At 41.2% G+C, this 27,885-nt stretch overlaps 1 protein-coding gene across 4 annotated transcripts in view; it reads left to right on the top strand.

The window, feature by feature from the left end:
* Positions 1 to 27,885, top strand: part of RAPGEF4 (Rap guanine nucleotide exchange factor 4) — a 200,012-nt gene that overhangs the window by 17,283 nt on the left and 154,844 nt on the right. For all 4 annotated transcript variants that reach the window (XM_072121709.1, XM_072121708.1, XM_072121707.1 and 1 more), the window contains exons 2-4: positions 2,074 to 2,216; positions 2,778 to 2,866; positions 10,995 to 11,141. In XM_072121709.1, the coding sequence (XP_071977810.1) occupies positions 2,074 to 2,216; positions 2,778 to 2,866; positions 10,995 to 11,141 (379 nt within the window). The remainder of the gene's footprint in view (positions 1 to 2,073; positions 2,217 to 2,777; positions 2,867 to 10,994; positions 11,142 to 27,885) is intronic.

Below are 27,885 nucleotides of genomic sequence, written 5' to 3'. Positions count from 1 at the left end.
GTCGCGATTCACAAAGATCATGCACCCGATATCCTGCGTGTGTTGCTTCACCTCTCAGGTCCGCCGGAGTTCACCTTTTTCTTCCCGGTGCTTGGTATTGCGACACAATTTAAATGTTAAATCCTGCGTGTTGTCCAAATCCGCAGGATCGTCTGACGGCCGCCCCCAAAATTGTCTCGCGTGAAAGGCGGCGCGATTGCGACACAATTGATCCCCGAAAACATTGGAAAACCTGATGAAAATGCGGCCGCGGGACCTTGGTAAATAAGCCCCATATAGTACTGCGCTGTATACCTACTGTGATAGGTGTTATACCAAGGTCTGAACACATTTCTGAATATTTTGAAGCCTGACTAAGACATAAGCATCAATTGGACATCACATAATAAAATAAATTGTTAATCATTTAGTGAAAAGCAAAATAAACCCACTTGAAATAAAGTTGATGGTTATCATGTTTTATTTACTTAAAAGTTAGTTAAATTGTTAGTACCCGTAGTAAACTTTATAATATACTTTAATCTGTTCTCTTTCTTCCTTAATTAAGCAGTTTGTGTAAATCGGTTTTCTGTCCTGTACACCACAGCAGAGAAATCAAGGAGCCTGATAAAGTGTCTAACGATTTAACTCTTTTCAGACTGTCTAATCTCATTAAAGAGCTGAATCATCAAGGGGGACACTTGGTCTGGAAAGAGTTAATTAGACTTAGACTCCTTACCTTTCTGTGGTGGACAGACTTGAGAAGGGTTTATGTTACACTGCTCATTACAGGAGAAAGAAGGAACAGAATAATAGAAGAAGCTGTTGTCCTTAGATGAAGTATACAGGCGGTCCGCAAATTTAAGAACACCCGACTTGTAGACTACCCTCAGTTACCAAAGGTCACCTTGATGTTGGTAATTTACTGTCCTTTAGCCCTAGGCTATAATAATCAACTGTAGGAGTGTTAAAAGGTGTCTGCAATTTAAGTTTTATTGTTAATCCTGATTCTTATGACAACCCAACATTTTTTAAAGTCCAATTGTCACAGAGACCAAAAAAATTTTGGTTGGGGTTACAATTATAAAATATACAGTTCCTACTTAGATACAAATTCAACTTAAGAACAAACCTACAGACCCTATCTTGTATGTAACCTGGGGACTGTCTGTATTGTAAAATTTTATTTATTATAATTTACCGTACTTTATTTATTTTGGGAATAAAAATATAATTTTCTGCAAATGTTTAGAAAATTGGTAGACATTGCTTTCCTCCTTTTCACCAAAACTTTTTTGTAGCATGTTTTCTGACAGAAAAAAAATGCCTACAATCTCCCCAGGTTTTATGTGAGAAATAAGTCAAATCGAATAAAACTTTGTAGAATCCAAAAACACTATGTTAACCTGGCCATAGAACACAATACAGGACAAAAAAATATATACTATTTTTGCTGTAATATGAGTTTATACAGACATTGTGGAGGGACAAGAGACTATGGGCCATATCTATTATTATGGCTGCGCCAGTTTTCTGTTTGAATCTGCATTAAAGAACATTTTTGGAGCACATGCATTTATAAAGTGTCTGCACCTGTTTTATGTCGCAGCTGTACCGTGTCCGATAAGACATAAAATGTGCGCTTAAAGGGGCGTGTTAGTGCTTAGTTAAGAGTTTACGCTACATTTAATACAGCGACGCTGTATGTTAACGGTGCACCAAAAAAAAGATGGTGCACACTTCCCATGCAGTGCAAGGGGCTCCAGATAATTGAGGACCTGGAGCACCCTGCACATTAGTGGGGCATTAGCTTGCCTCACATCTGATAAACCTGGGCCTGTATATTATATCTGTATAGTCAGAATTGGAAATGAAAGCTTTTGTTGTATATTCTGTAGCCCTCCCGTCAGGGTACATTCTCCACAATGCATCTTCCATGGTGTGACAGCTGTCAAATTTTATTTTACTAATTGCCGCTTCACTTCCAACCCTAGCCCCATCCTCACATGCACACGGCCTATAAGCTGCAGTTTAAAACCTTGTACCATAATACAAATGTGATTTAGATTTTCTCTTGATTTTTTTTTTTTTTAGGCCGCAGGAACGTTCAGGAGAAGATGTAGACATAATTTTTGCCCGTCTGAAAGAAGTCAAAGCTTTCGAGAGATTCCATCCAAATTTACTCCAGCAGATCTGCTTCTGTGGTTATTACGAGAGTTTGGATAAGGGGGTTACACGTAAGTACAAACAACATAAAATAATCTCCAGAGTCACCTGAAAGTAGTTGTGACAGTATAATATCTTGTTACCTATCTGCAGGGGATAAGTGTCAGACCATAGTGCAAAATCTTGTGAAGGTTACACTATCTGCACAATGTCATCATTATTCCCACTGATATTGCCCTCAAAATTGTATTGATATGTCACATTGTGCGTCTCCCATCCCCAGGTTCAGCTACAGATTGATACTTCTGCAAACTCTCAGCTCTTTCTTCATGCAGCATCTTTTCCATTCTGCCTGGACTGGAGTGGCTCACACATCAAACGCCTATATATTCTGAAGCGTGGCACCTAGAAACACAGTTCTGGTGTATTCTTAAAGAGGAGAAACTCCCATTTAATGTGTGTTTCTAGATAGCACAGAACCTTTTTGTGGACATAACATACTGTTATTTTTCATTGACTACTAATTTCACGTGTTGATGATACAAGAAATTGCAATCTAATCAGATGTTATATTTTATAAAACTGAAAAGTTAATAAAAGGATATAAAATACTGGTTCTTCTCTTGTTACAGTGTATCGCCAGGGTGACATTGGTACAAGTTGGTACGCTGTTCTCACAGGATCCTTGGATGTCAAAGTAACTGAGACAAACAGCCATCAGGTAATCTACAATTATTAAGTGGTAGTGAAGTATGGATAAAAATTTGAGTTAATAGTGAAGAGTCTCACCATGTTTACTGTACATGTCTGTGTATGTTACAAGCAAAGAATAAAACTCAGACATTCTGTAAAGTGACAAGCTTGGTCTAGCAATATGAAAATTTCACTGATATCGGAAAGTTTTCATTGAATACTTTTACTCTCCCTTTTCACACAACTAATCTTAAGTGTTTGTATGGTCTGTTATGGGATTTTAATACTGGTTACCATTCTGCATTATACGTCATAAGTATTTGAACGTTGGGGGCCGACAACCGAGGCCCTCACCAATTATCATGGCGGACACAGGTAGAAGCAGCAGGATTTGTTTAGTGTATATTGGTGGGGCAAGTGCTTCCGTTCCTCCACAATGGGGCACATTTACTTACCCGTCCTGTACGATCCTCGAATGCACATCTGTCGCGATTCACGAAGATCGTGCGCCCATTATCCTGCATCTGTCCACCGGAGTTCACCTTCTTTTTCCTGGTGTATGTAAGTGCATTGTCTTGTACCACAAATTGAATGTTAAATCCCACGCGGATCTCGATTTCTGTCGCATGAAAGCCGGCGCCGCTGCGCCAAAATCCGATCGTGTGCAACACACTTCCCGGCTAAACACCTGTCACAGCGGCGCAAATCCCGAAAATGTCAGGAAGTCCGACGGAAATGCGATCCGCGGACCCTTGGGAAATAAGCCCCAATGTGTAGGAACCCATCTGCTCCCAGCCTTTGTACGGGTAGTTGGTAGAGGTCTCCTGTGTCCCCCACTAACCAAATACTCATGACTAGTGATGAGCGAGTATACTCGTCCGAGCTTGATGCTCGGTCGAGTATTAGCATACTCGGACCGGCTCGTTGCTCGGACGAGTATTTGACCTGCTCGATAACGAGCATTTAATTTAAAAAAAAAAGTGAAGAACAGTAAAAAGATACAATTAAAACATTTAATTTAATTGTTTAATTAAAGAAAACAGTGAAAGAACACAGTGCAGAACAGATTGCAGATGTTCGGGAACATCTGCAATCCGTTCCGGAGACACGCGTGCAGAACGGTGTTCTCCGCAATAGTATTTGAAGAACAATGTGTGTGAAGAACAACTTGCAGATGTTTGGAAACATCTGCAAGTTGTTCTTCACACATATTGTTCTTCAAATACTATTGCGGAGAACACCGTTCTGCACGCGTGTCTCCGGAACAGATCGCAGATGTTCCCGAACATCTGCAATCTGTTCTGCACTGTGTTCTTTCACTGTGCTCGTTAAGTTTATAATTTTACTGAAAAATGCTCGGGTCTCCCATTGATTTCAATGGGGCTCGTTACTCGAAACGAGCACTCGAGCATCTGGAAATGTTCGGCTCGAGTAACGAGCACCCGAGCATTTTAGTGCTCGCTCATCTCTACTCATGACCAATCTTGCGGATAGTTCATCAGTATCAAAACAGTCAGGAGCCAGAAAACTGTATCAGTACTGCTCTTGGTCTTTGACCCTATATGGAGATGGTTCATGGCCTGAGCCACAATTGGTGCTGGCCCTGTATGCAGGTATAACCATTTAAGGTCAAATGTGACCTTGGAATGAAAATGGGCGATATTACCTTGACTCTGATCATCGACCCTGCCACCCCTCTCTTGATGTCATCAAGGGACAGCCAATTGGTTGCCTTGAGAGACTTCCATGTTTGTCGATCAGCGTTCACCCTGGTCAAATCCAATCAAGTTCCTTGTTTGGGTAGTAAAATCTTGTAAAGAACTGGTTGTGAATTGTGTGCAATCTTTTAGTCAAAAATTTGCAAAGCCGACTCAGTCATTAACACCTCATATGCCAACATGAGTCCTCTCCATACAGGTATTTTACAGCAGACACCTGCTGTAGATGCTTAGATGACATGATTGGTGCTGGCATCCGACTGTAGCACCTAATGAGTGCTGTTGCATGGGTGAAGCTAGCATAGTACCTCCATAGTTTCACCGTATGGAGACAGACCTCATTTCCTGTACTAACAGCTCTCTTTGGCTTCAAGTGATAACATGCTCTATTTTTTTCTTTGTGACGGTACGGTGACGCATGTGTGTGCTCACCATACTGCGGCCAGCCCCATAGGCGTCTATTGGGGTATATAGATTTGTGCAAATTTGCAGCCGGATATACGTCCCTAGAACAATATGTGTGAAAGGGGCCTAATGAAGTATGTTGCTTGCAAAAAATAAATGGAAAAATTGCAATATCACCGGTCAGTGTCCACAGGGGAGGAGGGTCAAGACTTCCCTACATGTTCTGCTACAAGTAGGGGTCTCTGGAAGCCACTACTCATGACATATGGACTTATGTTCTGGGACTGTTTTGCTACATTTGGCACAGGGGGTCTTGAATCTGTGCAGGGTACAATGAAATCTCAAGACTATCAAGCAGGGTTATCGCTAGCTCCACCTGTACCCCAGATGTCCCAATGCAGCACGACTCTTGTCCAGGGCTGCTTCTCAAACTCTCACATCTATCTGTCTCTTTTGGATGCGGATGAAGGTGAGTACTGTAGTGGAGCAGCAGGATTTGAGCTCCGTGCCCCATTACAGAAAGAGGGAGACACAATGATGTCATTACACCTCGCCTCCTGATCCAAGCAGCTTACTACAGTGTGGCACCGTAAAGGAGGGGCAGTATGATGACATCACCGCGCCCTCCCTGCTCACGGAGAAGAAGAGGTGAGAGAGGAAGAAAGGTGAGTATTCTGTTTATTTTTTAAATATACAATGTGAATGGGAATCACATTAGGGGGCTGTGAAGATAACTGGGGGGCTCTGGGGACATTACAGGGGGGGGGAGTGTGAGGACATTACTGGAAGCCTTTGAGGGCATTACTGGGGGCTGTGAGGATGTTAGTGGGGGGTTGAGGGAACATTAGTGGGGCTTTGAGGACATTATTGGGAGCTGCAGAGGATAGAAGGGGGGCTGGTGGAACACATTACTTGGTGGCTGTGAGTACATTACTGGAGGACTGTGGGGACCATACTAGTGACTGTAAGGACCTAACTTAGGGATATTACTTACTGGGCTGTGGGGACATCACTTGCTTTGGGGGACATTACTTACTGAGGACTGTGGGGACATTACTTGGTGTTGGGGCTTTGAGTAACATTACTTACCGGGGGCTCTGAGGTCATTACTTCATTTAGTGTAGGGGCACTATTTAGTATGGGGTTATTTTTTTAGTAGAAGGGGCATTATTTAGTGTGGGTATTACTAGGTGGAGGCTCCTTCCAGTGGGCATGATTAGAAAGGGGCCACTGTCAGGGATTAGTTGTGGATTGCAAGTACATTTGAAGCCACATTTGGGGAACATTATTTTGAGTGTGTTTTCTGTAGCTGAAAATAAGTACAGTTGTTTTTGGAGAAAGCGTGTGTGAGGAGGGTTATGTATAGGAATGGTCACTAATATAAATTTGGTACATCTGCACTGTGGCCTGTGCCCCGGTTCTTTTACGACCTGCTATCAAGGCATTCTGAGGTGAAATGTGCGGCCCAGTGTCAGAAAGCTTGCTCTCAGGTAATGGGTTCTCCAAAACACACAGCTAAACACACCCAAGAATGGCTAAAAGCAAAGTTTGGGACTGTCCTGATCTATATTATATTGAAAGTCTGTGAAAGCAGCTTTGACATGTATTCTAGAGAAGGCACCCCTCATACCTGAGACAGTGGGCAAAAATATTTGTTTTTTTTTTTACTCCATATGCCACTTTGGGAATGACAGAGAGAAGAGTGGGGATAGGGGATGAACAGCCATGGTCAGAAAACTGGTGAAGACTTTTGCTGAAATCTCCGCCGGGTCACACCTTGTCAAAATAGTTCTATCCTGGTGGAAATCACGTCTAGATCTACTAAGAGGCGTAGATCCGGGACGCTGTACACTGCCGGGAGGAATATTAAAATTTGTGTGCAAAACCCCAATAAACCCTTAATAAATTCCCTCGATTATGTGTTTGCAGTGACTTGATCAAAGGTATTGCAAGAAATTAAAATTTTTTGCTGGGTTACTTGTATTAGTTTGTATTTGAACACAATTCAGAAGCAATTACTCAGTTACATTAATTTATTCTTCATATATATTACAATGTATCATTACGTCAGTAAGTTCTTTTAGTGACCATTGCAAGTTTTTTCTTCTCATCCCTTCTTTAATGGATGAGTACCAACAATTTTGTCTGCGTCTATATACTGCGATTGCATGCACTACTTGTAAAGCTACTTCTAAAGAGAGCTCACCTTTCACCATATTGAGATGTACAATCTCCAAATACTTATAAGGAAAGAGATACTATTTGAAAGAAAGCAAGGTAATTGATGGAAGCCTTGTTATTGGCTGTGAAGAGGGAAGTCATTCTCAGGACTGAGGAGAGAGTACCACAAGGGTTCCAACAATTTCGTCTATGTCTAAATCAGCATTTTAAAGAAGGAAACAGTATAAGAGATACACAGATCCCCTAGAAACCCATTACAAGTTTATCACTGGGTGGCACATGCTTTTTTTTTTTTTTTTTTTTACGAATTTAGTCTAACCAGCCTAATTGACCATACAAAGCTGTAGACCGTGTTAGGTATTGTCCCTGGAGAGGTGTGAAACAATACCTTTGTTCGTATTATTAATAGGATCAGAATTCTGTGAAAAATTCATTTATATTCCAGGATTACAGCTGGACTTGGTGCACTGGTGTATGAGATCTCATCACTATGCTGATGCACAACCCCTGCCCTAAGTCATATCTCCCAACTGTCCGGGGACCGTTCTGGATTTTAATGCTCTGTCCCACAGTCTCGGGTGGTGGGAGGTTTTTCCTGGGACTCTCTATCGGCGCCAGGAGGATGCAGATCTCTCCATCATCATTGTGCCACAGCTGCTGCTGTGGGTAGACAAGCATGAGGTTATGACATCTTGGTGCCTGCCAGCTTCAGTGCTAAACAGCAGCACCAGAGGAAGCAGGACAGCTGCAGGGGAATGAGGAGAGGTGAGTATCTGGTGTCAATTGTTTTTTTATTACACAGCAAAGGAAAAATGGAGTCAGGGAACACAATTTGAGGAGAGGTTACAATGAAAAGACTAGAGGGACCTCAAGACTATGAGGTGGAGGAGTAAAGGAGCCACGATGTGAGGGTCGGAGGAAAGGGGCCACGATGTGAGGGTCAGAAGAGAGGGGCCACGATGTGAGGGTAGGAAGAGAGGGGCCACGATGTGAGGAGAGGAGGAGAGGGGCCACAATGTGAGGGGAGGAGGAGAGGGCCACAATGTGAGGGGAGGAGGAGAGGGCCACAATGTGAGGGGAGGAGGAGAGGGGCCACAATGTGAGGGGAGGAGGAGAGGGGCCACAATGTGAGGGGAGGAGGAGATGGGCCACAATGTGAGGAGAGGAGGAGAGGGGCCACAATGTGAGGAGAGGAGGAGAGGGGCCACAATGTCTGGAAAGGAGGTGAGGGGACACAGTATGAGGGGAGGAGATGGGCCACAATGTGAGGGGAGGAGTAGAAGTACCACAGTGTAGGAAGAGGAGAGGGGCTACAATGTGAGTGGAGGAGTAGAGGGGCCACAATATGAGGATAAGAGGAGGCTATGATGTGAGGAGGAGAGAGGCCACAATGAATGGAGGAGAGGGGGTGACAATGTGTGGAAGACAGAGACCACAATGAGAATGGGAGAGAGGGCTACAATGTGAGAGAGAGGAGGAGGGGAGCCACAATATAAGGTTTGGTAGGTGAGCGGCCTCAATGTCAGGGGAGGTCAGCTACAATTCTGGAATATAAAAGCGCTTTTCAAAGTCTTGTGACTTTTAACACACACAAAGGAATGGTTACACAGATCTCCAGGACCAATATTTAATACCTTTTAACAGCTTTTTTACTATTAAAATTCCTGAGAGATTCCTTTTAAAGCGGGACATTGAAAGTAACATCATATATATATTGTCTATATACAAAGAAGGGGAATTATCCTCTACTCACTAAACTCAGACACTTCAGGAGGTTCTTTTTGTACTCTTTAACAATTTCAAATCGTGCCTAGTGCAGTGGTTTCTGTTCCCCACCAGGTGGCAGTACATTGTCACTTTCCATTGCTGCTCTGTGCTGCTTCTCTTTACTGGAGCAGAATTGATTGTAATTGTAGCATGAAATAACAGTCATGTGAATACAGACGGACCCCTACTTAAGAACACTCGACTTACATACGACCCCTAGTTACAAACGGACCTCTGGATATTGGTAATTTATTGTACTTTAGTCCTAGGCTACAATGATCAGCTGTAACAGTTATAAATGATGTCTGTAATGAAGCTTTAGTGTTAATCTTGATTCTTATGACAACCCAACATTTTTAAAATGCAATTGTCACAGAGACCAAAAAAGTTCTGGCTGGAGTTACAATGATAAAGTATACAGTTCCGCCTTACATACAAATTCAACTTAAGAACAAACCTACAGACCCTATCTTGTATGTAACCCGGGGACTGCCTGTATTATCTTCTGTTTTCCAGTTATATACCTCATTATATTATTTAGAGAGAACCTCATACAACATGAAGTTTCTGCTCTCATGTAACTTTTTCTATTTTCTCCTTTTTTTTATATAATTTACATTGGTCAGTATAGTGATTACAAGGGAACCTGTGCAGTCTTTCTGTACATTTTACAAAATCATTACAAGGTGTTGTATGTCAGTGAGTGAATGCTAAAAAATCTGCTACAAATAATGCAGTTCAAATATAACGTAACAGGTCCTACCCACAACCTTTTCCATTTTAGCAATTTTGTTTACTGCTGCCCTCTTTCCGAAAAGCTAGAATTTTTATTTCTTCTATACAGAGCTCTATGAGGGCTTGTTTTCTGCGTGATGAATTGTACTTCCTTTTGGCAACATTAAATTGCCAACATTCTGCTACGTACTGTAAAGCTGAACAAAGAAATTCCAAATTGAATTACATTGATGAAAAAACGCTTTTGCAAGTTAGTACGGGATCTGTTTTTGTAGCAAATGACACCTCCCCTTTGTTCTTTGGGCACACCAAGTGGGGTTAAAGTGGTATTCCCATTTCACCAAGTAAACGGTTGCATAATGTTTGTATAATAAGAAGTTACACAATTATCCTATATACTTTCTGTATCAATTGCTGACAGTTTTCTAGATCTCTGCTTGCTGTCCTGCTATAGAAAGCTTCTATGTTTACTTCCAGTGGATAGAAATCTGACCATGGACACACAGGTGCACGGCTCGTTAGTATCATAGAGAGTAATCAGAGCTGTGTGATATAACGATGTAACTGTGTGACCGTGGTCAGATTTATGTCCATTGGAAGTAAACCATGATGCTTTCTATAGCAGGACCAAACCCAGTTGTGTTCATGACCTTCATGAGTCTAAATATCTAAGGCAGCATACAGTACAGGTGGTCCCCTACTTAAGAACACTCGACTTACATACGACCCCTAGTTACAAACGGACCTCTGGATATTGGTAATTTATTGTACTTCAGTCCTAGGCTAAAATGATCAGCTGTAACAGTTATCAGAGGTGTCTGTAATGAAGCTTTAGTGTTAATCCTGATTCTTATGACAACCCAACATTTTTAAAATCCAATTGTCACAGAGACCAAAAAAGTTCTGGCTGGGATTACAATGATAAAATATACAGTTCCGACTTACATACAAATTCAACTTAAGAACAAACCTACAGACCCTATCTTGTATGTAACCCGGGGACTGCCTGTATATAGCTCTGTATGCTGCCTTGTTGTAACCTTGGTATCAGGGGGATAACTAGTATAGGCTGGGCCCCATAGCAGCCCTCTAGATAAGTTCCCCTTCCCCCTTAAAAAACATACATATTTGTACACACACACTTGTACACTCATATATACACAAACCATTTATATATATATATTTCACATACAGTTCTTCACTCGTACACATTTATACACTCACGCACACATATTTATGCACAGATATATACACTTATACATGTCGGGGCACCCTGACACTGCGGGCTCCATAGCAGCTGTATTTTTAATACAAAATGTTTTCGATAATTGCTTTGCACTTTTCTTCTAGGATGCTGTCATCATATGCACGCTGGGAGTCGGTACTGCTTTTGGAGAGTCAATACTGGATAACACACCCCGACATGCCACCATTGTTACCAGGGAATTCAGTGAACTTTTACGGATCGAACAGAAAGACTTCAAAGCTCTGTGGGAGGTAGAATTTTTGATTTTGCTAAACCTAAGCTCATAATAACTTCCATATTTACGTGTCACCATTGCAATGGTTTACTGACATTCACTAAAGGGAAAACACTTTACTGTATTATGGAAACGCATGTGACAGTTTCCATATTGCGCTGGATGTAACAAGTGTATATTTGCATTGTGACATATGAAAGCTGTAAATAACAAATGGAGAAAGTAACATTTGCTTGGAAGATGCCAGATCGCAGTGCAGAAAGCTTCTGTCTCCGCTTCAGCTGTGGAGACATATGTAATGCTTGGAAATGGATTCTATCCGGGGAAAGAGTCTGTCGTTTCGTATCAGCAGCAGACTGGCAGACTTGTGATTTAATAAGGATCTGATGTCCAGCATATTCAAACGTAAAGAGACAAAATAAAGAAGTTACAATCCTGCAGCATTCCAGCACAAAAATGCAACTATTACATAATGAACCAAAAATAAAATATGTGTGTGCACACATAGGGGGCACATCTATTAATAGGTTTACAAAGTAAATCTGTTATAATTTGCACCCAAAAAAGTCATGAGCGTTTTTAGACACTTTTACAAATGGGGTGACAGTGTAAAAAGTTGAAGTTGGAAAAATAGGCGTGTACCGAAATAATTCTGCAAATGAAACCTAATTTGGTGCGTTTTTCTTGTGTAAACTATTCGAATAAATATGGGTTTAGGAGACTAGACAGTCTTAAACTTAGACAGATTAATCATTCAGCATCAGAAACTTGGTTGAATCTGTTGTTGTTTGTCTGACTAAGTCTAAGGCCTAAGCACAACTGCACCGCAAAAGATAGAGTGGGTTTCATTCCTGCCTTGGCTTGTGGCACAGCCGCTCAGCTTCTTATGCAGAGGGATGAGGAGCTCTCACCAGTTCTACCTCCTCGTGACAGATACAAACTTCAACCTGTTTGCAGCCAGTTCCTGCAAATGGTAGTTGTGCTTTAGGCCTAATCTTTAGACATTTTTGTTGTATCTGATCCGTAGTTTTTTGGAGCTGCACAGAACTGGTTTCTGCTGCAGAAATTAGTGCATTCAATGACAATAGGGCAGTGATGGCTAACCTATGGCACAGGTGCCAGAGGTGGCACTCAGAGCCCTTTCTGTGGGCACTCAGGCCATCACCAGAGATGACTCCAGGTACCTTCCTGCAGTCCCAGACAGCCCAGGACCTGCTGTGCACAGAGATATTTTAAAGTGACAGCTCTACCTGGGACTATTTTCTGCTTTATTGGTGTCCTCGGAGTGCTCGTATCAATGAAAACTGTGACAGAGAAGGAAGTATAAATCACAAATTAAATTTCTATGTTGGCACTTTGCGATAAATAAGCGGGTCTTTGTTGTAGTTTGGGCACTCGGTCTCTAAAAGGTTTGCCATCACTGCAATAGGGCATAAAAAGTGTGTATAGTCAAATAGTACAACAATATATTTCTTCAGCAAATAAGTACACCACACAACATGTATCAACAATTTAAAAACACTTAAAACGTACAATGGTACATCATAACAGGCCGTGTACAGCACCATGATAAGTCTATACACCAACTACCTCACATCAATCCAGTGATATAGTGGTAACACTGCCTCCCCAATGGAATCAAAGCAACTATGCAAAAAATTAAGCCCTTCCTTGTCCACATCCTGGTATATACAAATAGGTAACATGATGGTCGAAGGTTACTGTACCAGGTAAAGTTAGCTCAGAAGGAGCCAATGGCACATCCTAAGATTATTTTTTATTATACGTGCCTAATAACTTGTGATCAAGTCATACATATACCAAGTGTATATACCAAGTATATGATTAAGGAAGGAGATGCTAGGATGTGAGGAGGACAGCACCCCACACGTTCCATCGCGGATTAGTTTTCTAAAGGGGTCAGTGACAATAAGAAGTCGAAGCCTGAGTATGACAAGCCTGGGAGCCTTCAGAAAGCTTCTGGCTGCTAATCCATAAAAGTGGTTCCTTACCATCTCTAATTTTTGACCACAACATCAGAAGAGTTAAAGGTTTGTAATCAGAGTTGTTTCTGATCATGGACGCTTTTGTGAAGTCTCGGTTGTGTAAAACACTAGAGACCTTGTGGTAATTGCACGTACATGGTCCTCAAGATGTCCCCTTACTTCTTGCAGTGATACTGTGCACATCATGGGCCAGAATGAGGGGTCCAAAGTCTTCCTTATCCCCCAGCCACCATACCTGGCTATTTCCGGCAATGCCATAGACTTGCAATGAAGCAGCTAGGTGCATATTGATATGATGCTCCGTTACCTCCTTGCTGTGGAGGACTGAGCTCTCCTGTTCTGCTTGCCTGAATAGGTTCTAGTGGACATCCATCAATTAAGTATTTAATAATTAGATACATCTTTAATGCATTGTGATTCAGACTCCAAACCTAAGTTTTTGCTTTCTGTCTGTTCATCATAAAGTGACTTTGTAAGCAAATGTATAGACATTATAGATATAGAGGACAACATGTTCTATCAGCAGGAAAGGGTGAATGTCCTTACTAAAGAAATGGGAAGAGAGTAGCTTTCCCATCGCTGACATAATTCGGCATGTGCTAGTGGGCTTGTTGTACAGTAAATAATTTATACATGGATGGACGGCTCACAGTTCGGTAACAAGTTTTTGTGACCACGCTCCACTTTGAAGACCTAGACTGGAGCTTGAAAGCAGCTAAAAGGCATAATGGAGCTGGCAAGGCATCTCAGGTCAGAGATTACTGAAATATTAATATGATGAGTGGACAGTTTTAGATTGTACATGTTGCAGAATTACAATGCAATGTGACATATAGATACTGGGAGCTTGATGAAATCTTGTCTCCTATAAGTAACACATAAGATGTCTTGTGGGGTCACCTTTGGAAACACAAAGGTTCTGAAGAAAACAAGCAAAAATTGTGAGTGTTATCTACTTTTCATCGCAATGCATGTAAGATTTAGGACAAGAAACCCAGCCTGGCGTACTGTGTTATTTCTGGCGTAGCCTTGGCAGCAGCTGTCTAGAAATATCTTGTCAAAAGGATGCTGACAGACACAAAAAGCTGCATTAAGTTACAGTATTCTGAAGAGTCACACGCTAAAGATGGCAGATTACTAGCTAGAAATATGGATAAAAAAAAAATTATATTTAGGGTGACTTTATTGTATGATAGAAAACCAAAGAGTTGCCCATTTGTAAGGGCGGGTCTAAAGAACAGGAGAAAAATGGGTTGCTTTGGCTGTACTTATAAAAATCTGACTACTGTAAATTGTCATATTTAAGGTTCTGTGTAGATGGGACACATTCACCATTCTATGATTTCCCTCTTTTATGTGAAATCTCACATGTAACTACAAAAAAAACTTATAAAAGTCATGTGAAAATAAGCAGAGAAAAGTCAGATGTGCCTGATGTGTGTCAAGTTTGGAGACCGCATGGATGTCTTTTCTGACATCCCTATCTTTGGTTCTGTAGTTCTAAGAGCCAGTTCTGCTGTTTTCTGCCCTGCACGCCACTTTGGGTACGTCAGGGAGCGGGGCCGGTGGTGAACACCCAGGCACGTTGCTTTTACCCATTTAAAGAAAACCTAGCATCTTCCTATTAAGGTAGATCCGATGGTAGGTTCCTCCTACCATCCCAAGCCCTAAACTATCTTTCTCTAATCCTTCAATAGTGCATAACATTAAAGTGTAACTGTCATTCTAAGCAAAAAAAAAAACATAATTCTGCTCCAGGTGTCCCTGGGAATCATTCCTTGAAGTATTTTGCCTCTCGGTCCAAATTTAGTACCTCTTTTTGCCAATAGCAACCAGGGTTTCCAGCTCTAAAAAAAACTACAATCAGCAAGATGTAGGGGCGGGACCTGCCCCCTGTCACCTCATCACAAACGCAAACGCCAGCTGCAGACCAATGAGACCAGAGCTATCTATCTCATATCTATCTATATCATTTCTACAATATCATATCTATCTGTGTATATCCTATCCATCTATATATCTAAGTAAAACTTCAGCACAGCATATGAGGGCACAGCTTCCAGACTTGTAGAGTCTCTCCTGCCACTTCCTGCTGTGGAGTGTGAGTTGATGGGAAGGGGGGCTGCAGTTTCTGTCTGTGTGTATTATTTGTTTATACACAAGTGTAGGGAAAGCTGAAGGAGAGATAAGTGTAGGTGTTTTGTTACTACATTAGTTAGTGTTCCTGTCAGCACATAACTGCTGGAGCAGTGAGACATGAGGTGATCAGCTGACTGCAGGGAGAGAAATGGTGTCGTGTCTCTAGCTCCGTAGTCAACTCCTTTCTGAAGATGGGATGTGCTTAGCAACAGCTATCTGAAATATCACTGACATCTAGGGGAAGTCTGCAGAATACAAGAGAAAGGAGCAAGATTCGGGTAACTTATCCAATTGTAAAAGGGCTTAAAATTACCTGCCCTACAACATATCAAAAGTTTTTTGAAATGACGGTTACACTAAACGTTATCTAACTAATAAGCAATTTTTTTGCAGAGGCCACTGGGACGTGGAGTAGCTTCTCTGGGCAGTGGGAGCAATGGCTAATTCACGCCCCGGTAACCTCTGCCGAAAATGTGCATATTAGTTTGATAAAACTGAGATCAGGTTAGGAAAAATTAAAGGATTAGAAAAAGATAGTTTAGGACTTGGGAGGTTAGAAGGAACCTAACATCAGTTCTACCTTAATAGGTAGATTCCTGATAATTGGTTTCCTTTAACCCCTTCCCGACGCGCGCCGTACTAGTACGGCGCGCGCCGGGTCCCGGTGCATGGAGAGGGCTTGCGGGCCGAGCCCTCTCCATAGCCGGTAAGTCTTTGCTGCATATTGCAGCAAAGGCTTACCGGTAACACCCGCGATCGGTGCTAGCACCGATCGCGGGTGCTTTCACCGCGATCGCCTCCGGCAATGCTGCCGGAGGATTCAAAAAGATGGCGCCGCATGGGCGCCGCCATCTTGGCGCGGATCTTCGCTCCCCGATGACGTCACGGGGAGCGGTGATCCGTTGCCATGACAGCATCGGGCCTCACGAAGGCCCGAAGCTGTCTCGCTTTAACCTATTCATTACAATGTGCTATCAGCACATTGTAATGAATGAGGAGTAAAATCCCCATATACTGCCATATTGCAGTATTGCAGTATATGGTAGGATCGATCAGACAACCTAGGGTTAAAGTACCCTAGGGAGTCTGAAAAATAGTTAAAGTAAAAGTAAAAAAAAGTTTAAAAAAAAAAAATTATATTGAAAAAACCTAAAAATTCAAATCACCCCCCTTTCCCTAGAACTGATATTAATATTAATAAACAGTAAAAATCATAAACACATTAGGTATCACCGCATCCGAAAATGTCCATCTATCAAAATATAATAAAGTTTTTTCACTGCGTCTAACCCCGTAACGGAAAATAGCGTCCAAAGTCAAAAATGACATTTTTTTGCCATTTTGGAAAATATAAAAAAATTAATAAAAAGTGATCAAAAGGTAGCACAGTCCTAACAATGATAGCAATGAAAACGCCATCAAAAGTCGCAAAAAATGACACCACCCACAGCTCCGTACACCAAAGTATGAAAAAGTCATTAGCGCCAGAAGATGGCAAAATCAAAAAAAAAATTTTGTACAGGAGGTTTTAATTTTTTTAAATGTATGAAAACATTATAAAACCTGTACAAATGTGGTATCCCTGTGATCGTAGCAACCCAAAGAATAAAGTAGACATGTCATTTGGGGCACTCAGTGAAAGCTGTAAAATCCAAGCCCACAAGAAAACGTCGCAAATGTGTTTTTTCACCATTTTCACTGCATTTGGAATTTTTTTCCCGCTTCCCAGTACGCGCCATGGAATATTAAATACGGTCACTACGAAGTGCAATTTGTTACGCATAAAATAAGCCATAACACAGCTCTTTATGTGGAAAAATAAAAAAGTTATAGTTTTTTGAAGGTGGGGTGTGAAAAATGGAAGTGAAAAAACTAAAAAAGGCCAAGTCGTTAAGGGGTTAAAGGACACCTGTCATCAGGTCTGTGTCACTTGTCCTGTCACCTCTACCTGTTGGAGCAGCTCACAAGGATCCCATCCCAGCCTTTATCTAGTTATTTCATACATTAATCATTGTAAAATCATCTTTTCTTTATCATGTAAATGAGGCTGGTCACATGGTCAGAGGCAGTGATGTCAGCCCTGATCCCCCTCCCCTCTCCTCCCCCTGCTCATGTCTGTGTGTAATGTATAGTAAAGCATGGCTAGTGTGAGTGCTGTACCTGCTGACATGCTGCATCCTCCTAATACACAGAGACACAGACATCAGCTACACATGAATCTGACATGTTCTGCTGCAACATGGCTGCCTGGAGCTGCTGTATCCCTCCTAAACACACACACATGCACACACAGGCTGCAGGAGGCGTGGCCACCAGCACCAGGAAGCACATCATTATACACTCTCACACCATTATACAGGCTGTCAGTCATGCACTGGGGGTGTGGCTGTGCCTCCCACTCATGAATAGAGTGGACAGCTTGAATATGCTAATGCTTCATTGGACATTTCACAGGTCATTTGCATACAGCTTTAGGACCTCATTGCTTAGGTTTACAGGCATGTAGAGGGACAATGAAGGGATAGAGGCAATGCTCTCTAATGGCAGTTTATGAAAATATATTTCGTTTAGGGGGGTTATTTTGCATGACGGGTTCTCTTTAAAGGACTTCTACCACCAGGATGAAGGTCTGTATGCAAATGAGCATGAGGGGATCCAGTATCCATTAACACCTATGGAGCCTGGAGCCCCTCAGGCTCATTTGCATAGAGCCCTTCATCCTGGTGGTAGAAGCCCTTTAAGCCTGCAACAAATCCTCCATGTGTCAACAATACCTTTCTAACATATTCTGACATAGCATTGTTGTGTCTTGAAAGGAAATTATTTTCAAAATTAACAGTGTAGAGCATGAAAGAACAATTTGACCTCCAAATTTGCTTCAATAAAGCCCAATTGCCCTTCATGAACATCCTCTAATCTCTTCTTTTGCTGCAAACAGTCTTTGCCTGATGGCACTTTCCTCTGTGTCCCAAAAGACTGAATATAAATGACGTAGAAGAATAAGTAAGGCAGCTCCCTGACAAATATCAAAGCACAAGCTGCTGTTTTCCTTTTACTACAGAGACCAAGTGTCTGAGCAGCCGCTTCCTTCCTCACTGTACACAAGTCCCATCGCTTTTGTCAGGAAGAATGTTAAAATTAGAAATCTTTAGCAATGTCAGTTCAATTTCCTTTAAACTATGACTTTTATGTACACTATGTAGTTAACCAGGAAATAAAACTCTGTTTGGTTAAATTGGTGGATGAATGGATTTGTTTCTATGTATAAAATATATTTGTAAGTATTACATATGGCCCATATGTTTAAGATAACATATGGTCCTAGGTGCAATATCCTCCCCTCCATATAGGAGGCACTAGACAAATACCAGAGATGGGACGCCCTGCAGTCTTGAAATAGATTTGCTACAACAAGTTGGCTATGAGAAGGGGCAGAAGGGGTGAAAATTCTGTAAGTGCACCAGCATTTTTGTCTTTTATTCTAGCATGAAACAAACAGCAGATGGAAATAGTATTAAATATAGATAGATCTACCCTTTAGCATTAAATATTTTATATACCTTTTTAGAGGGAACCTGTCACCCCATTTTCACAAAAACAGCTAGTGGCAGGTTCCCATAGAGGACTATTAACTAACTGACACCCTTCTTTTAGCTAAAAATCTCAGATCCCCGTAAATCATTTATAAAATCTTTATAAACTTGAATAGAGCCAAATCTAGAGGGTGTTGAGGGGGTGTGGTCTCCTAAGGGTCACATCATATCAGTTCCCATGTCTTGTACAGTGGTAATATTACATCCCTATACCGAGAGTCCAGACCACTTTTGATACATGACAAGGTCTTGCTGGCTTTAGAGGCAGCTCATTGACATTGTGCTGTTATTTAATTTCTGATCTACTAGTACCCCCAGGTCCTTCTCAAAAAGGGACTCTCCCAGATTTACTCCCCCAATGACATATGTTGCCTGTGGATTATTAGCCCCCAGGTGCATAACCTTACATTTATCCACATTGAACATCATTTGCCAAGTTGATGTCCAAACACACAGTTTGTCCAAGTCTCCCTGCAGCCTATGAACATCCTCCATAGACTGTATTACACTACACAGCTTGTACTACTCCCATCCTCCATAGACTGTATTACACTACACAGCTTGTACTACTCCCATCCTCCATAGACTGTATAACACTACAAAGCTTGTACTACTCCCATCCTCCATAGACTGTATAACACTACACAGCTTGTACTACTCCCATCCTCCATAGACTGTATTACACTACACAGCTTGTACTACTCCCATCCTCTATAGACTGTATTACACTACACAGCTTGTACTACTCCCATCCTCCATAGACTGTATTACACTACACAGCTTGTACTACTCCCATCCTCCATAGACTGCATTACACTACACAGCTTGTACTACTCCCATCCTCCATAGACTGTATTACACTACACAGCTTGTACTACTACCATCCTCCATAGACTGTATTACACTACACAGCTTGTACTACTCCCATCCTCCATAGACTGTATTACACTACACAGCTTGGTGTCATCTGCAAAAATACACAGTGCTATTAATTCCTACCTCTATATCATTAATAAATATATTAAATAGTAGTGGGCCAAGCACAGAACCCTGGGGTCCAGCACTTATAACTGGTGACCATTCCGAGTAGGAATCATTAACCACAACTCTCTGGATACGATCCTTCAGCCAGTTTTCAATCCAATTACAAATGATTCCTGCCAAACCACTATGCATCTATGAGGGTCATTGTGAAACGCCTTTGCCAAATCCAAGAACACAATATCCACAGCAGCTCCTCCATCCAGCGATCTGCTCACCTTTTCATAAAACCAGATCAGGTTAGTCTGACAACTTTTATTCTTAGTAAACCCATGCTGGCTGTCACTTATTATACTATTTGATGTCACATACTCCAGTATATTGTCTTTTACTAACGCTTCCAGTATTTTCCCCACAATGGAAGTTAAGCTTACAGGCCTGTAATTGCTTGGCGAAGTTCTAGAGCCTTCTTAAAATATTTTCACAACATTTTCTTTGCACCAGTCACTTGGCAACACACCAGACATTAGGGAATCTCTGAAGATTTTAGGCAGCGGTACAGCAATAACAGAACTTTAAGAACTCTGGGGTGTAACCCATCTGGTCCAGGAGCCTTGTACACATTCATTTTATTGAGCTTAGATCGTATCATGTCTACATTCATCCATTCTAGTATATTACAGGATGCATGACCCGCACTGGCACCGCCCACGTCTGAAGTTCTCCCTTCTATTGTATAAACTGAACTAAAAAAACCCATTTAGTATCTCTGCCTTCTTTTGGTCTCCAGTCACCAATGCCTCATTTTCAGAATATAGGGGTCCAACCTGCTCTGACCCATTTTTTTTCCACATTGATATACATAGCAAAATAAATCCTAAGAATTTTTTTATGTTTGGCCACTTGTCTTTCATTTTGTATTTTGGCTGATTTTATTTCCTTCTTCCAGATCCTCATAAATAAATCATAATTTTTTTGGCATTATTTAATGTAAACAGAAGGATATGATTCTGCCAATATGATCTGGGGAGGAACAGTCATGATATACAGTATGTTGCATCTATATTCTTACACAATACCACCATTGTACTAAGTAGCCCTAGGCGGTTGCCCATTTTGGTACCTCTAAAACCATCCCCAACATCTTCAAATACCATCGTTAGGTATTGGAGAACATTTTCTGTCAATGAGCACATGCTGCTACTGTTAACACTACAATATTTTTTTTATTGATTACATCAGAGAGTTAGGGAGGTCTAACACCAAGATTTCGTGTTTAGAGAGCCTTTTATCTCCTCACTTTCTAACTCAGCCAATGGGAAGACAAGGAGGCCTCCGTTTTATCTGTCGGCTTCTAGCAGAACCTCATTTCTTGGTCCCTTTGAAATTAGATCACACATTCACACGCCGCGACACAATAGATGAATTAGTATCTGAACCTTTGAAGATATTAATTCAATCCGCAGTAAAATAAAGAACTTATCTTTTCGAATGTATTTTTTTAGTGTAAATCTTTTCTGCTGCTTAGAATCACCTTTCAGTATCTGTATTCGGCTCCCAAATGTGTTGGCTGGGATGTAGTTATCAATTTATCAATGGTGAATTATACAAGACGGCGCACAGACTCTTGCTAATATAGCCCATGAATATATCTAATTATTTCTAAAAAGATTGAGATTAGAAACGGTAAGTTTACCAGCTGATTCTGTGCCTCGCGGGGACTTCTAGACTGCTCAGGTTTTATCTTGACGTTCCCAATAAAACTAGGAATAATTACCTCCATCTATTTAGATACTGAAGAGCCCTTCTCTGGTAATGAGGAGCTTGGAGAGTGTTGATGGAATTATAAGTCCCACACTATAGTTCTTATATTGTTATAGGTTTCATTATACCACATATGGTTAAAGGGGTTTCCTAGTTAAAGAAAATTTCTAATTTACATCAGTTATTGACTGTAGAGGTCCTGGCAGGTCCACAACCAGCTTATGCTTCACATAACATTTTCCTTTATTGGCATGTTACTAGTGCTGTTTCCTTATTTTCTAGCAGCTCTCATCATTGCAGTCTCTGGAGGACATTTATCAGGGCTTTCACACCAGTTTTCTAAAATATAAAGAGAGAACATAGACTGAACAATCATCCCTTAAAGCGTAACGATATTACCTAATTTTTATATGTGATTCCCCCTTTGAAATCAAACATCACAATGCCTACTTTGTGCTGCTCGTTCCTAAGTTCCTACTGCATGTAGGTAACAAAGATAATAGGCAAAGTTGTTTTACATCCCAAGAGCTGTTGATTTGTGGGGGAAAAAAAACCTTTACAGTTACTTTACAGTTTAATCCAGTTTTCCTGATCACTGTAGCAGTTCTAAGATAAGTTCAGACATTCCTTCCACTTCTTCCGATCTGTAGGGGAGGAGCTTTACTACTAAGCATGTACAAAATGTGCAATCACATTCATCTCAACTAAAATCTACATCCTTTGATCAGGAATAGAACAGACATGTATAGGACATTCTATAAATTTCCCCAAATTCTTGATGTAAGAATTGTAAAAATTTATATATATTTTTTGAGTCGGAATTATTCCATTTTACTTAGTCTCCACCAAAATGGTCTCCGACTCCACAGCTCTACTGGCAAGGCAAGTTTTAATCGTATTAGAGCCCCCTGTATCTATCGATTGCCCATCTGTGTTGGTGGCTGGAGACCTAGCTGCTGTAACCCACTGCTTCTCCTTCCCTCTCCATAGACCCTCTTTGTAATATGACACATGATTGAGCTTCTGTCTTGTTGTTAGCAATGCAGAATTTAGCAGAGATTTACAAGTGAAAACAGATTAAGGAAAGAGGGAGGATGGTGAGAGCCAAAGTAAGCGGAGAAAGTAGCACTTTGCTCTAAGATATATGAAAAAGATTTCAGTATTCACTTGTACTACTCGGTAAATGCAAAGTTTGTTAAAAACTTTGTGACCATTTAAAAATAATTTTACCAAGGCAAACCTTTTAACAACATGGCATCTCAATTATTTCGGTATTGTAGCATATATTATTTATGTTCACTACATGTGGGCACATCTTGGTTTAACAATTACTATCCTGTAAAGCTTATTAACCGTAGTCCAACAGGTATCGGCTACAAGTGGTATTGCCTATTGCCAAGGAACAAGTTGCACTTATTCTGCTAGTTTGTTCCAGATTAACTTCCTAGAACATTCGGGCACAAAATGTTGTCGGTAAAGATTCTAAATAATTGACACCAAACTTGACACCAAGCTAGCACTTTATTAATAGTTACATAGAACATTTTATTTATTAATATTCCTATTAAAAGAGGTTGTCTTAACATTTTACAATGGTATTTCCTACCAAACAATGGGGGATAATATGCTGGTGGCTCCTGGATCCATAGCCGGTCATGGAATGGGAGTCCCACTGCCCAGAATAAATGGAGGGGAGTGTGCACCCTACCACTCCATTCATTCTTTTTGAGACCTCTAAATGTTGTGCAGTCTAATAGACAGTGAAGAGAACAGTAGTAGACAAGCTGAACCCTCCACTCCTTTCAATAAGGGATTAAGAAATGTGGTCCCAGACGAAGCCCCACCAATTGTTTTGTTATTTCCTATTCTTGGTATGGAAGATACTATTGGGATTACATTTTAGTCCAACACCATTAAAAATCTAAGTCTTGTATAGAAATAAATCTAATAAAAGCTTTCTCATAAGACCCAGAACCTGTCATATCACTAGTTAATGCATTTTAATTTGGAATAGCCAGTTCTATTGCAATTTTCTATATGACAAGGAAGGTAAAGATTAAGGTCCAGTGCATCATCTTGCTCATCATGTCGTGATTCCTGAAGCAGGAAAAACTCATTTAGGTTTTTGGGCCGAGAGTTTTCTGTATTCCCACCGGTCATAGAGTGTATATGTAAGTCTTTTCTGATTTTGAAACCAGTGCATTATATACTGCTGAGCCGTGCAGGGGAAAGCTTCTGGGAGATGTAAAAGTCAATCTCTGACAGCCAGGTTTCCTCTCCTAGCTTGAGGGAAAGTGTGCTGTGACACGAGAGCAAAGCGGCAGGAAAGAAGTTACTGTAGGTGAGTCAAAAGAGCTCAAGGAAATGTCATTCATCTCGTAAAATCACAATTCCCACACAACAACACTCAGCTACTTATGTCTAATTAACTGTAAAGCTATCAAGAGGGTAAGTACTTAAGTAACTGCTGTTAATGGTGGAATCAGAGAACATTGGGGAGCTCCCTGGTATGCGCCTGACGATGAGAAGAAAACCTTATTGAGACATATAAAAGCTTCATATAAGTCATTATGTGCCTAGCTATGCCTCTTCATGACTTATGTCATTGATAAAAGTCTATAAGGATATGGTCCTATATAGAGCTGGTGGACTGTCCATTACTTACATAGAGCCTCCAGATGTACAGAGCTGTACAGGATCTGTGCTCCTTGAGACTCTTCTTGTTCCTTACTAGAGGAGGAACACTGTACATAAAAATCAAAATAAAATAGTCTGGCACATGTCATTTTGGGAAATCATAATATATTACTGTATATATACTTGTGTATAAGCCGAGTATTTCAGCACAAAAAATGTGCTGAAAAACGTCGCCTTGGCTTATACACGAGTCAATTAAAAAATAAAAAACATAATACTCACCCTCCGGCGTCCGGATCCTCAGTGTGGCTCCCGATTCTCGTTGCGGTTGCCAGTACCTCCTCTTCTTTCTTCTCTCTTCTTTAGCCGGCAGAGTCGCGTCCATGTGATCTGCCGGCGGGCGCACACTATGTTGCTGCGGTGTTGCCGCTGATGATGTCAGAAGAGAGAAGAGGAATCGCCGAGAGCCGCGCCGAAGATCGGGGGGCTGGCTGTATACTACATGGGGGCTGGCTGTATACTACATGGGGGCTGGCTGTATACTACTTGGGGGCTGGCTGTATACTACTTGGGGGCTGGCTGTATACTACTTGGGGGCTGGCTGGCTATATACTACTTGGGGGCTGGCTGTATACTACACCCTCGGCCTATACTCGAGTTAATAGGTTTTCCCAGTTTTTGGTGGTAAAATTAGGTGTCTCGGCTTATACTCGGTCGGCTTATACTCGAGTGTATACAGTACATAGTTGATCTATCGTAATTCATCTAGCCAAGCTGCCACATTGTTGGAAAAACCGCAAAGGTTGATTAACATTGGTGTGAACAGATCCTGAACTATTCTGTCGAGGTGAAAGGTTTATATCCTTAGATCTCTTATGAACTTTTTTCAGCATAAAGCAGTGTGGTGAGACACATACTACCAATGGTTGTGGAATTATTTAATTTTTTGAAGTAGCAGCTTGGTGGCTTTTCTTGACGTTTTGACAAATACATTAAAATATTTTTTCTAAACAGGCTCCCATCACTTATACACCCTCCCAGAGGCAAGATGTGATAGTGTATCAGTAGATTAGCAATATACTGTAATAAAATAACCTAATGATGTTGTAAAGTAGGGAACTGTAAAAATCTGTTAAGATACATTGATTATAAACCTAAAACAAAAGGCACTGGTCTATAAGATAGGTGAACATCTACCAAAGAGAAAATGACTACAAGTTACGTGAGAGTCTTCTTTGGCTTTATTCCCTGTATGAGGGATGTTTTCCAGCTCTTACATGTGGGTGTGGATGTTTGGTAGTATATTTTGCTTATGTTGGCCCCATTATGACAGATTTATATATTAATCTTTCTCCGGGGACATAATTAGTAAGTCTGCTCACGATTCAGGGAGTTTCCGGAATCCAAATATAGCTCTCTCCGTCTTCCTGACACTGCTGAAAACATAATACGTTTTCTGGATATACAGTAGTGTTCACTGATTCATTGAGAACATGTATCTAAGAACAAAAGTTGTAACATTTTTGTGGAGAATGCAGGCACAAGTCAGAAATGATACAATGGAATTCTGTTTGGAATGGTAAAACCATACTGGCTAAGTTATCAATGAAGTGGGAGAGAGTTTCATCTGTGTTGCAATAATATTGGCACTGCTTGTTTTTTTAAGAATTTTTTTTTTTTTTTTTTTTACAGAAAAAGTTTTGAGTGCTCCACATTCCGAATCCACTGTTTTTTTTACTTTTTAAAACTATATAAAGTTGGACATTTATCAGGGCTTGTACACCAGTCTTTTTTTTTGCATACAATCCCTAAAATAATTGCAATTCCTAGAGCAACAGCAGGAATTGCAATTATTACACCCTAATACACCAGCACCACGCCAAGTGGGCATGGAAGGGGGGGGGCATGTCTGGCAGCTCAGTGGGACAGCACTGGGCATTGCTGACCCCGCACAAGTGCGTTAGTTATAGTCCGTTTAATGCTGGTGTAGAATTGCCAACGGGCGCACCGGGCAGGAGGGTTGGGGGGAATCATACGCTGATGCGCCAAGCGCCAGCGTATGATAAAAAAAAAAACATCGCCTATATTGGCAATTTAAAACGACCCCACCAGGTGAAGTTATTGAAGTGGTTTTTTTAAACTAAAAATTTTGACAACTTATCTCAGCTATATAAGTATAGATCTGTATGATTTGTAGCAGGGTTTCATGGTAACACAGAAGAGTAAATCCTAGCAGGACTCTTAGGAGAGGCAACGAGAGTCCAGCGTTTTCATTACATTAATTATGTTACAATGCAACAGATATGTACAGTAGACATCCAGCTTTCACAGGGATATTACAGTATAGTGACATCCTATTTAGGTACTTACATTCCTGGAGGAATGAGAGGAAGACATCCAAGGGGAGAAGCTATACATGACTTTTGATGGGTATTTCTGGCAACTCGGACGGGTCTGAGGTGTGTGTTATTGTGCCCAAAAAGTCTCATGTCCTCAATTGTACATTTTCCGTTGCAACATTGGAGCATGTCCAAAATTGCTAAATTTTTGGATGAAATATTGTGCAATTACGAATATGCGACTTTTAGGGCGCAAAAACCCACCAGAGTTGTAAGAAATCCCCCTCCTTCCAATCTGATATATGAAGCCAATGCAGCTCAGATAAAACCAGAGGTGCATAGACTCCTAGTCTAATAGACTAATGTATGTAGTCCAAAAATCCAAAATTCGAGATCCCTAGAGCCATTTCACACCACTTTTCAATGAATAATCTGGAATTGAAGGGTAGTAATTGTGAAAATGAGCTATGTTTAGTTGGAAACTATGAATAGAAAGTTATGTACGTTAGTTTTTTTCCCTTCTTTTTTGCCTCTTTTTTTCTGTTAAACCACTTTGCTTAGATTCCCAGAGATCTCTACAGAGATAATCTGCTCAGCGGTGGTTTGGAGGGGTGGATGGGTCTGACTTCCTCAACCACTTTAGGCTTTTCCTGTCTGAAATCTTTTGTTCATACGATGATGAGTTTACAGGAAGCAGCTCGTGCTACCTCACTTCCACAAATAGCTAAAAGCAAACCTGTTGCACATAGATTAGTGTTTGGTCTATTATAATAATATAAGGTTTGATTTCTTATCGGAATTCACACTAAACCAGGGACACTTACTCATAGATCCAGTTACCGTGACTGTGGTAATCTTCTTATATTTGTTATCCATGACCTCCTTCCTTCTAAAATCAACTTTTTAGAATGGCTCCTGGTGGTGTTACCAGAGCCCCTCTGTGCTGCAGCTTCACAGACAGTGCCACTGTCTCCCCCTGCTGCTTGAACACTTCTCTACACCCTCTGCCTGAAGTACCGTATATGCTCGAGTATAAGCCACAATTTTTGTGCTGTAAATTCCCCACTCGGCTTATACTCGAGAATATACGGATGTGTATATTTAAACACTGAGTACTCACTATTCCGACCCCCCTGGGCAGCTCCTCCTCTATCTTCATGTGCGCAGGAGCGTGCTACAGGTCCACAACAGCTCCGTGGGCAGCGCCTCTTCTTTCTTTATGTCGGCTGCCGGTCCGCGACAGTTCTGTGCACACGGGCCAGCCAACTGGCTGACTACACGCTACAGGGGGCTGAGGGGCT

Source organism: Engystomops pustulosus, chromosome 8, assembly GCF_040894005.1.
Source record: "Engystomops pustulosus chromosome 8, aEngPut4.maternal, whole genome shotgun sequence".
In the NCBI taxonomy this organism is placed as follows: domain Eukaryota; kingdom Metazoa; phylum Chordata; class Amphibia; order Anura; family Leptodactylidae; genus Engystomops; species Engystomops pustulosus.
The sequence above is the reverse complement of the archived record's forward strand: the minus strand, read 5'-3'. Positions and strand labels throughout refer to the sequence as shown.